A 12,273-nucleotide genomic window follows, 5' to 3' on the forward strand; every position below is an offset into this window, starting at 1 on the left:
AAAGCTGTACCTACAGCCCGAGATCGGTGCTAAATAAACTAGAGCTTTAAAACAAAAAAGAGCCGCAACAAGTCGCAGTTGATGGGCCACTTCCGGGCCGCGCCACCCAGCCGTTCAAAAAACAGAAAGTGGAAGGGGGCACTGGGACATGGCGCCACCCGAGGCCGGGCGACCAGGTGCCAGAGCGAGCAGTTCCGGGGTCAACGAGAGATCCGGGGGCACAGCGTCCACGGAACCCAAGCCGATCAGGACCCACAGCGCAGGCGCCTCCGGCCCCGCCCCCAGACGTTCTGCGTCGAAACCTATAGGCCGAGGGCCCGCCCTCCTCCCACGTGATGAGGCTCTAGAAGCTGGTGGGGCGCCAGAGGAGGTCGGCCTCCGTACGTGACGTGGCACGTGATGTGGCACGTGATGCGGCCCCGGAAGTCCCTGGAGTCCTGCGGCACTGGCGCGGGTTTGGGCGTCCTCGCAGCGGCGGGATGTTCACGGCGGCCGCGGAGAGCCTGCTCCACCAGGCCAGGTGCGGGGCTCGCCAGGCCCAGGTGCTGGCGAACAGCGGGAGCGCGGGCGGACCGGCTCCGCAGATTCGGGCCGGGCCGGGGCAGCTTCCTGGGCTGCGGGCCGCGGAGGCGACCGCTGAGCCGAGCTACGGAGGGCGACGGGAGGCCTCCCACTCACGACAGGCGGGGAATGAGCGGCTTCCGAGTTCAGACGCGGGGAGCTGAACCCCGCGGCTTTTCACCGCCCCTGCGGCGGGGAAGCCGCGCGAGTGTTGTGCAAAGGAAATGCGGCCAGACTGAGGAACTGTTCGCCACCCTGCGCTCAGTCTGGTTCTGGGCTCCAACTAGACCTAGCCCCTCCTTACAAACCAACGAGCCCCAGACCTGGTCCTCCTTTTTTTAAAACAAAGATAAATGCAAGCTGGGCGTTGTGATGCACGCCTGTAATCCCAGCTCCTCTGGAAGCTGAGGCAGGAGGATCACAAATTCAAGGCCAGCTTCAGCAATTTAGCGAGACCCTGAATCAAACAATGGGGATGTGGCTCGGTGATTAAAACAATCCAGCTTCAGTCCCCAGTACCATCAAAAGTAAAAGATGAAAATGCAGCCAGAACCTCATTTAAAAAGCTAATTTAGATTCAAAGTTGGACTAACTGGTGAGAAATACTAGGAAGGTTGAGGTCCATGGAATTATAGCGAGCAAGGTCAAGAAGGCAGGTTAAAGCAGGATAAAACTCTGGTCAGAGTAACCATTGAAAATGTCTTGGGAAAGTGCCACATTGCCACCCCCATGAGTCCAGTGTGGCCCACCTTGCCTTCAGTAGAGGATGCATGTGTAGATCATTTGAGTTTAGGTCATGAATGAAACAAACCCGCATCCCTCCACAAACCTGCTCACAGACACAAGGAGAAACAGACCCACTCAGTGTCATTCCCAACTCATTCTGTCCAGGGCCATGGACCAGTAGAATGAAAAGCAAAGAACAGCTTTCTGTTCAAGTTCATGTTCTCTCTCCTCTGTGACGGGTCATATTGGGGACAGCATGTATCGTTTCCTGAAGGAAAATGCTTGAGTTCCCACAGTGCCTATAGGCACGCTTGGAGAAAGTACCTTAGCAGTTAAGACTGATCTTTCCCCTTGGAAACACTAGTTTCCACAGTATGCTCATTACTGTTATTAATACATACATTTTTTAGTTGTTGATGGCCACATACCTTTATTTATTTACTTATTTATATGCCGTGCTGAGGATTGAACTCAGTGCCTCACACAAGTGCTCTACCATGAAATCACAATCCCAGCCCCCACTGGATGCTTTAAGCCAGTGACAACTTCTGGTTTTTTAAACTAAAAATGGCTAAGGTGTGAAAGTGAAGAAACTTTCATTTCCCTCAGAATGTTTCGGAGGTGTGGGAAGCAAGGGTGGAGAAGGGAATCAGAAATATGTCTGTGAGCTGAGTCAATGGACCAGGTGGGGCGCAAATAAAGGTTGGGGGACTCTGGTGCACAGCAAGGCAGGGGGAGATCTCTGGGAGGAGGTGGCAACAGAAGTTCAGGGTGGGGAGTTTCAGGCAGAGGATCCACATAAAGGGGCAAGAGAAAGGAGGGAGGGGCCAGGATTTGGAAGTGACTCTCCAGGTTGGCCTTAGAGGAAGAAGCCTGAGGGGCTGGGGTTGTAGCTCAGGGGTAGAGCACCTCCTAGGCCTTGTGGGGGGGGGGGGGGCTCTGAGTTCCATCCCCAGCACCACAAAGAAAGAAGCCTGAAATTTGGAGATTAATAGCACCACCATTCTGGAAAAGAGTCTCCCATTAAAATTGCAAGACAGACTGGTAAGCTCCTCTCTCAGTCTCCTTTAGTTGTTTATGGCTCAACGTGAGCCCAGTTAGACAGAAACCTGGACTTGTCCTCTTGTCTTTCCATGTCCCTTCGTCCAGCCTGTACCTGTTCTAGCTTAGGTTCCACAATATGACTGAATGGCTTAAGTGGGAAACAAGACAGGGACAAGGGGTGGTAGTGGATATATCCAGTGGGTTTCAGGGAAAAGCCAGAGCCTTGGCCCCCCCCAGACCATCACTGAATCTCTGCCACCCCAGGGTAGCAGCTCAGATATGAGACAGGTTCAGGATGGGTTCAGTGTGTGAGCTTGGACTGGTCAGGAGGTCATCAGTGGGGTCTTCAGCCATGGGGTCACAAGGAGAGGGTCAGGGTGAAGGGGCTTTTCTCGGGTCTCAGTGGTGCCGTCTGCAGTACCTCCTTCACCTTTTGCCTTTTAGTTTGGAATAGAAATCTAAAAAGAGAGACCGGAATCTCACCTGTTGCAAGTGCTGACATATTTTCAAATTAATCCAATTAATATCAGACTACCTTATAATCAGGCTGTCTTATAAGCTTTACATGGCCTTGTTTTCAGAAGTGAGAGGCTCACTGACAACTGACGCATCCTTTGAAAAGCTTTCCTTGAACTAAACTTGTCCTTGCATTTGAATGCAACTCCTAAAGTTAATCAGTTTTAGTTCTGTTTCTGGAAGCACAGAACTGCAACATGTGGCATCTCCACTCAAGGGGTCTCCACTCAAGGGTCATTACCGTGAACTGGGGTTCGTCGCCCCTGCAGCTTCCTGCTCTTTCTGTACTGGATGGGATTGTCCCCCAGGCTGGGAGGGCTGCTGCCGTTGCTCAGGCAGCACCGTGGGGTCCCCAGGCACAAGGCAAGCTGCTGATGCCCTTCCTCCTCAGGGAGATCCAGGATGAGGAGCTGCAGGGCTTCTGTTCCCGGATCATCAAGCTGCTACGGGAGGACTTGGGCCCAGCGGCTGTGGACGCCCTGCAGAGACTCTTCCTCATTGTCTCTGCCACAAAGTATCCCCGGAGGTGAGTGTCAGGCAGCTGTTCCTGCCCCTTGAGGCAGCCTGGTGAGTCCTGCAGGGTAGTGCTGTGCTCCTCGCTGTCTGAGCCTCTGTGTCCCTGAAAACCAACACCAGAGGGCCTCATGGGGAAATGTCCAGTCCACCTGCCAGATGGACCCAGGCCAGCTTCGTTGGGGGTGCCGGGTGCCCTTGCAGTGGGTGTGATGTGTTGCCCACTGGGTCTCAACCTCCAGGCTGGACAAGACATGCGTGGACCTGCTGCAGGCCACCCTCTGCTTGCCTACGTGCCCCGAGCAGCTCCAGGTCCTCTGTGCTGCCATTCTGAGAGAGATGTCACCCTCTGACAGCCTGACCCTGTCCTGTGATCGTGCCCTGAACACCCGGCAGATGAGTCTGGTGGCATCTGTGCTCCTAGCCCAGGTAACGAGCTTGTTGCCACTCAGGGTGAATGTCCTGCCTCTGGTGGTACTGGGCCCTGGGGGGAGCACAGCAAGCTGCCTGTGACCCTGCTTGTACCCAGTAGGCTGGGTGGGCCACTTGGTTTGGTTCACATTGCCTTCAGCAGCTTTTACCGCTGGTGAACCCCCCCACACACACTCCTCCTGGCGCTCAGATACATCCAGAAAGGGCAGGTTCCTGCCTATGTCCTCTCTTCCTTGGGAAGGAGCCACGCAGGACTCCTTTGAAGGCTAGATCAGGCCACGGAGTCTGGGCTGCTTAGGCGACATTACTACACACATGTATGGGTAGCATTAGTGACCAGGGGAGCAGTAGCATTCTGCTTTCCAGGTATCTCCAGATCAGAGGCCTTGCTGTCGTGAGGGGACTACACAGAGGAGGTTTCACTGAGAGGTGACTGATGTGCCTGACAGAGCAGGCCAGACCTGTGCTTCCAGGAGCATGGCTGCCCAGGAGCCATCCTGAAGTGCCACCCACTGTAACTGCCTCCTCCGTAACCTGGGTGGCCTTGCCATTTGGAGGCCAGGAAGCCCCTGGGGTGCACATGCCCATGGGAAGCCTTGCAAGCCACTCATGGTAGTGACCAGCAGCCCAGGCCCAGATTCCTTGTCCCTGAGCATCCAACCTAGTGCCCGCTCCTTGCCACTTGGCTCTGAGGAAACTGGGTCCTTGAACCTCTGTTCACATGGCAGCCCCAGAGACCCTGCCCCAAACCATACAGGCATGTGTTTTTCTAAGAGTCACATCAGGGAGGGGCTCACAAGGACGGAGTTTCCTCAGAGAGCCTCCTGCAGACCTCTGAAGTGGGGGTCTCACTCCAGCATGTGGGCTGAGGCAGCACCTCAGCACCTGCCCTGTTTGCTTTGAAGGGTGACAGAAGACAGGAGGTCAGAAGTGTGGGCCAGCGCATCTTTACAGTCCTTGAGAGCCGGCAGCCCGAGGGGCCCAGCCTGAGGCACCTCCTCCCTGTCCTGTCAAAGGTGGTGGGCCTTGCCCCAGGGACCCTCCAGGAAGGTACACAGGCCCATTCCCGAGGCACCTACGCTGGGTCTTCCCTCCTGGCCCCTCTCTCCAGCATTCCCATGAGGGGGTGTGGGAAGAGGTGGGGTGGGTTCCCTGGGGAACCCTGGATCACGCCCTGTAGGGCCCTGTTTCCTGAGCCACTTCCACCAGCATCACTAGGGACTTGGGAGTCCGCAGTGTTTAACTGTTTTCCTCAACGGGACCTCTCACCACAGACCAGACCGACCTCCTCAGCAAGCGGCTTGTGGATTGGCTCCGCCATGCCAGTGTCCAGCAAGGGCTCCCGCACTCAGGGGGCTTCTTCTCCACACCCAGGGCCCGGCAGGTGAGCCCAAGCTGCTTAGAGATCTCAAAACTGAAATCACAGAATCTGCCCCCTCTGGGGAGTTCTATGTCCCCACAGTCAGCTGACCATGAGGTTCCCGTCAATACCTCTTCTTCCACTGACTCTGGGAGAATCCCTCATTGCTGTCTCCACTGGGGACCCTGGGTCAGGAGGCCACAGTCCTTTAGCCTGTGTGGCTCTGGAGGTTTGTGTGGGACTGACACCCAGAGGATGCAGGACACTGTCTGCCCTGGTGTCGTGTGGTGTGTCTGCATGTCATGAGGTGGCTGCTGCTTGGACCCTGAAGAGTAGGCAACCTCTGATGTAGTGTCAGGATGGGTCGGGATGGGTGGGCTTCGGGGCTCACATCCCTGGGCCGTGCTTGAGTTCATGTCCACCTGCAGTGTCCTCTCCGCCCTCCCGGGTAGCTTGTGAACCTGTAGGCTGTTCTCCAGCCTCAGCCTCTGCACCCAGCTGGCCCAGAGAACCCCCAGCCCCTGTCCTTCCTCCCCCAGCCAGGCCCCATCACTGAGGTTGACGGAGCGGTGGCCTCGGACTTCTTCACGGTGCTCTCCACAGGCCAGCACTTCACAGAGGACCAGTGGCTGAACGTTCAGGCCTTCTCCATGCTGCGGGCATGGCTACTGCACAAAAGCCCTGAGGGCCCGAGTACCCTGGACACAGGTGAGCCAGGGGGAGACAAAGGTCAGACGAGGGTAGGAGGCAGGTGCACAGATCCTCAGATGCGGGTGGGAGGTGGGGGGCACAGGTGTGTGGCAGTCCAGGAGGTCAGCAGCAAGGCCTGCTGAGCTGGGAACAGCAGAAAACGAGGCCCAGACTATCAGCCTCCCCCAGGGCCTCAGTCAGCACTAGGGACCCTTCTTAGATGTGCCAGTGACTCTCGTGATGGCCCAGAGAAACCTAAGAGGGCTCATGTAAGGCCAACAGCCATGCAGTTGTTGAGAAAGCCTCACTGAATTCCTTCTCTTCAGTAAACCCCTGGTTCATAGACAGCGAAACAGCTGGCATCCATACAGGTGTCTACAGCCAGTGTAGAGTGAAAGCTGCCAGGTGCAGTGCACAGGCTCTGGGGCCACGTGGCCCAGTGGGTGTCCTCTTCCTACCCATCCATGCAGGGGCAGCTGAGTATGGCTGACCGTGGGCCACACTGTCCTGCTGAGCCGCCCCTCTTCCTACAGATGACAAGTCAGAGCTGGAGGGCTCCACCCTGTCTGTGCTCTCCGCTGCCTCCACAGCCACCCGCCTGCTGCCCCCACGGGAGCGGCTGAGGGAGGCGGCCTTTGAGTACTGCCAGCGTCTCATTGAGCAGAGTAATAGACGTAAGTCCTCAGGCCATTGCCTGGACCATGCCCAGGACTGCCCCCAAGTCCAGCTCCCCTCCTGCCAGGTGTGGTCGAGGGCAGCAGGTCTTCACTGAGCTGCTCAAAGGAGGCTGGGTCCCAGGGTAGCTGCTCGGCCTCAGGGGCCTCCTTGTTTCTGAGGATGAGCTTGCAGTGACCAAACCTGCAGGCTTGCGACCCTGCCAGGCCCGTCCCACCCCATCCTGCACCCTGTGGGCCCTGGTCGCCACCTCATGCCCTCTCCCAGCCAGCCATTCCCTGTCCTCACCTGGAGCTTGCAGAACACAGGCACCTTCTCACGGGGCTGTTTGAGGCGGGGGCAGAGGTGAGCTGACTTCCTTCCTACCAGGAGCCCTGCGAAAGGGAGACGCGGACCTACAGAAAGCCGTAAGTGGCCAGCCGTAAGTGGTGGCTGGGGCAGTGGCAGTGCTCAGCACCCTGACATGGCCTGGGTGTCCCTGCAGTGCCTTGTGGAAGCCATACTGATCCTGGACGTGCTGTGCCGCCAGGACCCCTCCTTCCTGTACCGCACCCTCTCCTGCCTGAAGGCTCTCCACACGCGACTGGGCACAGACCCAGGCAGCGAGCGGGCAGTGCTGCCGCTTGCCCAGTTCTTCCTGAATCATGGTAAGCCCCAAGCTGGGGAGGAGAGTCCACGTGAAAGGACAGCCCTTCTGTCCTCAGTTATAGAGCGTTACTTTCTCCAGGGGCTGTTGGCCCCGATGGTGGTTCCCTTTATTTTTTAAATAGTGAAACAAAACATTCTCAGCTTCATGTCAGGCTCAGAACTGTCTTTACCACATCGCGGCTGTGAAACCCAGAAGCTGGGAACCAGCACCTTCCCAGGACGCTCTGGGGTTCCTGGATTTTCCTGTCTGGGATGTCTCTGGAGTCTGTGTGCTCGAGGCTTATGCTGGCCTCAAGATTCAGCCAAGATGTCAAGGGGCCCCAAGGGGCAGCAGAGATGCCTCGCCACAGGGCGGTAAAGAGGCCCCTGCGGCAGTCCTTCCTGCCCAGACAGGTCTGTTGCCTTCCAGGGGAGGCGGCGGCTGTGGGCTCAGAGGCCATCTACCAGCACCTGCTCACCAGGCTCCCTTCTGAGCACTTCCACAACCCCATGCTGGCCTTCGAGGTCATCCGGTTCTGCAGGGACAACCTTCCCCTGTTCGACCTTCACCTCCTTGGCATCCTCAAGTCAAGCTTCCCCAACCTGTTCAAGGCATGTGCGGTAGTCCTAGGGGGACATGGGCCAGGGTGCCAGGGTCCAGGGCCTGTCCCCAGCGTGCGGTCCTGGGCCCCGAGATGTGGGGTACAGGGCGAGGTGTAGAGGCCCAGTGGCTTCTCACATCCATTTAGAAAGTTATCTTAAGAAAAAAACCTAACAAATGGTTAAAAAGTTGATTTAATTGTTGTACCAAAACTGGCAGCAAAAACAAGAAAGTGTGAAAGGAGGGGCAGAGGTGGGTTCCGCCTGGGGAGAGCAAGGCCGCTGCCTCCAGCTGAGCTACTGTTCTTGTCCCCACAGTTCCTGGCATGGAACAGCCCTCCCCTCACCTCCGAGTTCGTGGGGCTCCTCCCGGCTCTGGTGGACGCCGGCACAGCCGTGGAGATGCTGCACACGCTGCTGGACCTGCCCTGCCTGACCGCCGCCCTGTACCTGCAGCTCAGGTGGACCCTGCTCCCTCCCCACTCTGCCCCCTCGGCTCCATTACCACTCCAGCTCTCGGCCCTGCCCTCTCCTCCCCCCCCCAAAGCTGCCCCCACGCTGTGCTGTGCTGAGCACCCACTCAGGGCAGCCCCTGAGCCTTCCTGCCTGTCTTCATGTTCACGGGGAGGGCCTCCCACAAGTCCCAAGGGTCCTTCCCTGTTACCCCAAGAAACTGATGTTACTGTGACATCTCTCTGATCATTGGTGACCCAGGGGCCAGGGACCAAATCTGGTGCCCAGAGCCGTATTAGCCAGGCCTCGTATTCTCTACTTTCACACAGATCATCATCATCCCCATCTGAAAGGCCCCTGTGGGACGCCTCTCTCAGGACTCCCAGCTGCCTGGAGGCCTTCCGCGACCCGCAGTGCCAGGGTCTCTTCCAGTACCTGCTGCGCACCAAAGCCAGTGGCTCCGCAGAGAGGTAGGGCTCAGTGACCGGGCAGCTGTCATCAGGGTGCTGCTCCCTGTGGGGCCCTGTGTGTTCCCTGCCTCACGGGACTGTGTTCCTCCCAGACCTGGGAGACAGCTGTGGCCACCAGCCCTGCAGAGGACTAGCTCACGTCTCGGGGTGGTCTCTAAGCACAGCCAGTCTTGGACCTGCTCCTTCAGTTTCCAGAACCCTGAGCTGGTGCTGTGAACACACTCTTTACAGACGGGGACACTGGGGCCTGCCACGCTCCGGGAGGGGGCAGCCCTGGCAGACCCTGCGGCTCCGCCGGCCAGCCCCATTTTCATGGGTGCGCTGACACCTCGGGGCTTCCCTGAGCCCCGTGGGTGTGTGTCGTCCTGAAGAGCAAGCAGACAGTGATGGGAACAGGGCCTGACACGAACAGTGGCAGGTGGCCCCCCGTGACCAACCACTATGTCTGTCCTGTCCTTTCCTGGTGCCTGTGGAATTCCACAGGTGGGGGGCATTGGAGACACTAAGTGGCCCCACTGTGTCCCCAGGCTGACGCTGCTCCACCAGCTGCTGCAGCCCATGGCCAGCTGTGCCCGGGTGGCCCAGTGTGCCGAGGCAGTGCCCACCCTGCTCCAGGCATTCTTCTCTGCTGTGATCCAGGTGAGCCCACTGCCCAGTTCCCCATTCCCGTGGGCCTCAAGCACCGGCCCAGTGTAGGGACTGTGGCACTGCCCTTGATCTCTGCAGACGGTTATCCTGCTGCAGTCTTTGGCTGCTAAGGGTCAGATATGGAGAGGGTGCACTCCATAGCCCTCGCCAGGTCCTGTTCCCTGTCCCCAGGGCAGGGTTAAGTGGCTTCGAGGGGCTGGTGGCCCCAGCTAGAGCCAGCCGTGTGTCCTGGAGCTCCAGGCTTCCTGCATGCTGGTGGCTCCCACTGGCTGCACCCAGGGAGCTCAACCCAGGTGGGGCCCCTGGAGACAGGCTGGTCACGGCAGGGCTGGATGCGGGCTGGGCAGCCTGGGCTCCGCTGCAGCTGAGCGAGACTGCACCCCGTGTCGCAGGCTGGCTGCTGCAGGGGGAGCCACAGGTCAGGAGTGGGGTCCTGCCAGGGCACCTGGGGCCAGGGACTTTTTTCCCCCTCCCAGTCAGTCCTCCCCCAGCTCCCTTCGCACCCCTCACTCTGTCTACATGGTCCTGAGTGCTGGGGAGGCCACTCAGAAGAAAGGACAAGGGCCTCTTTGCCAGCTCCTGGGCCTTCCCCTCCCCCTGTTGTGATATCCAGAAAGTGGTGTCCAGTGTGTCCACATTTTGCTCTTGACCTACAGTTTGCTGACAGGACCCTGACCACCCAGCTGGCACTGCTGCTCCTGGAGAGAAGCGATTCACTTTACCAGGTCCCGCAATACGAGGCCCACGTGCACAGGTGGGCCTCACCCCACAGCGGGAGCAGGTCCCACACTGAGCAATCCCGTCTCAGACCCTCCTGCCCCTTCCACTGCCACAGCTCTGCCCCCAGGCTCATCTCCCCTCCCCTCCCCGCTGTCCCCAGCAGCCTCAGATCCTGCCACGCCCACAGCAGCCCCATGTGCACCCCCATCCTTGCCCCAGCCCAGCCCCCAATCCAGAATGTTCTCTTGTCCTTCCCTCCCCTAAGCCTGTTTCCAGGGCCGGCTTAAGTCCTCCTTCCTGACCCTCTTGCCCTCTGGGTCATTTTTTTCCTAAAGGCCTGACACAGGCCTCCCTCAAGTCCAGGACTGAGGACAACACAGGCCTGGTCACCTCTCCAGTGAGGCAAAAGGCCCTGTAGGGGTGGGGAGGATCCTCATCTTCTGACTTTTGGGTGAGGATTCACCTGCACCTGGCCACCTGTGGCTCTGGGGTCACCTCCTGGCTCTTAGACTGGATGGGCAGGCCTGAGAGTTGCAGAGCTGCGTGGAGCCTGGACATCTTGCTCTCCGGGCAGGGTGCTGAGCTCTCAGTTCCTGGCCCTGTGTCAGCGGAATCCCTCCCTGGTGGTGGAGCTGGCCAGAGAGCTCCTAGAGTTCGTGGGAAGCGTGAGCAACATCCACAGTAGAGCAGGCGTGTTCACCAGCGTGGTAAGCTGGCCTGGCCTCTCCCGCCCTCTGCTGACAGAAGAGGGTCTGCAGCAGGGGCTAAGCCTCCATCTTGGGCTTAGGTGTGGGCCATCGGCGAGTATCTGTCAGTGACCTGCGACAGGCGGTGCACCGTGGAGCAGATCAACAAGTTCTTCGAAGCCTTGGAGGCCTTACTGTTTGAGGTCACCCAATCCCGCCCCTCAGCAGACCAGCCCAGGTGTCCACCACAGGTTGTCACTGTGCTCATGACCACACTGACCAAGCTGGCCTCCCGGAGCCAGGACCTGATCCCCAGGTACTGGATTAGGGAGTGGAAGGATGGAAACCCTGCCTTCCATGGGAAAGAGACACTTCTGATGTCTGTCCTGGTGTTGCACAGGGTCCTGGCTGGGGGTGGGCACTGCCAGGCTACAGCCAGGCCACCATGTGCATCAGGGGTCTGGACCCCTCCATGAAGAGGGGTACATTGCAGCTGACAGGCTGGGACCTCCTTGTCCCCAGGGTGTCTCTGTTCCTGTCAAAGATGAGGACCTTGGCCCAGGGCCCAGCTTCCAGCTCCACACACAGTGAGGAGGATGCAGAAGCCATCCGCATCCGGGCCACTGAGCTGCTGAATCTGCTGAAGATGCCCAGCGTGGCCCAGTTCGTGTTCACACCTAGTGCAGAAGTGTGCCACCCTCGCTATCACCGTGACACCAACACGTCACTGCCCCTGGCCCTGCGCATGGTCAGCCGGCTGGTGGAGAAGGAGTCCAGCCTCCTGCCAGGGTGAGGGGACATTGACCATATGGACATGGGCTGCAGATTAAGAGCCTGAGGTTCGCCGGCCTGGTATTAGGGCCAAGCCACTGGCTTTGGTGATAAGAGGAATCAGGGAGGAGCAGGAGGCCTCCTGGGACAGGAAGGTGGCCCAGGTGGCTCAGCCCCTCAGGGGTGTGTCTGACCCTTGCCTCTGTAGTTGGTGGCCTCACGCTTTCTCTGGGCCGGCTGGCAGCTGCAGACCCTGCCCCATTGTTCCTATTTCTGGACAGTTTGGGGGCTGAGAGAGACAGCACGAATAAACCTTTAAAAGCTTGTGTGAGTAGTGCAGGTTCTTTTCCCTCTTCCCTCCTGTGCCTCTACAGGAGGATGGCGACCAGGGAGTGCAGCAGTTGCCCTGAGCTGCTGCCCAGTCCCAGGGCATGGCTTGGCCAGACAGGCAGGGCCTGCCCTGCCCATTGCACCAGCCCTGCCCACTGCACCAGCACCCCGACAAAAAAAGAATCCATCACCCACAGGAAGCAGTGTGTCCCCGGTTATTAATGGCACATGGACAGGTTCCCTGTTTATTTCCCTCAGTAACTTGAAGGCACAAGTATGGGGTCTTGACATAGCAGGGGACAGCTGGAGTGCTGTCACCTTTGCAGGCTCCCACCACCTGCCACGGGCAGCCGTTCTCAGAATGCTGGGCCCAGGACTGAGTGTGTAAGCCACAGAACCACCCCCGCTCAGGAGCCCCCAAATCCCAGTCGGCAAGCCCAGGTGGCCCCAG

At 58.6% G+C, this 12,273-nt stretch overlaps 1 protein-coding gene across 1 annotated transcript; it reads left to right on the forward strand.

The window, feature by feature from the left end:
* The first annotated feature begins 426 nt into the window (after nt 1-426).
* Nucleotides 427-11,790, forward strand: Ap5z1 (adaptor related protein complex 5 subunit zeta 1). The gene is made up of 17 exons (XM_076839964.1): nt 427-520; nt 3,239-3,373; nt 3,603-3,789; nt 4,698-4,842; nt 5,067-5,176; nt 5,692-5,860; nt 6,376-6,516; nt 6,887-6,924; nt 7,002-7,164; nt 7,575-7,756; nt 8,063-8,205; nt 8,527-8,667; nt 9,195-9,306; nt 9,972-10,069; nt 10,610-10,742; nt 10,823-11,037; nt 11,244-11,790. The coding sequence occupies exons 1-17, from the start codon at nt 480-482 to the stop codon at nt 11,512-11,514; spliced, it is 2,424 nt and encodes an 807-aa protein (XP_076696079.1). The 5' UTR covers nt 427-479; the 3' UTR covers nt 11,515-11,790.
* The last annotated feature ends 483 nt before the right edge of the window (nt 11,791-12,273 follow it).

The sequence above is a fragment of the Callospermophilus lateralis genome, chromosome 19, assembly GCF_048772815.1.
Source record: "Callospermophilus lateralis isolate mCalLat2 chromosome 19, mCalLat2.hap1, whole genome shotgun sequence".
NCBI lineage: Eukaryota > Metazoa > Chordata > Mammalia > Rodentia > Sciuridae > Callospermophilus > Callospermophilus lateralis.

Bases quoted from the DNA above. Each gene is read 5' to 3' on its own strand.
- Ap5z1 (XM_076839964.1), top strand. From the start codon at position 480: ATGTTCACGGCGGCCGCGGAGAGCCTGCTCCACCAGGCCAG. The intron at 4,843-5,066 runs GTACACAGGCCC...CTCTCACCACAG, and splicing joins CCCAGGGACCCTCCAGGAAG to ACCAGACCGACCTCCTCAGC. The intron at 10,070-10,609 runs GTGGGCCTCACC...CTCTCCGGGCAG, and splicing joins TACGAGGCCCACGTGCACAG to GGTGCTGAGCTCTCAGTTCC.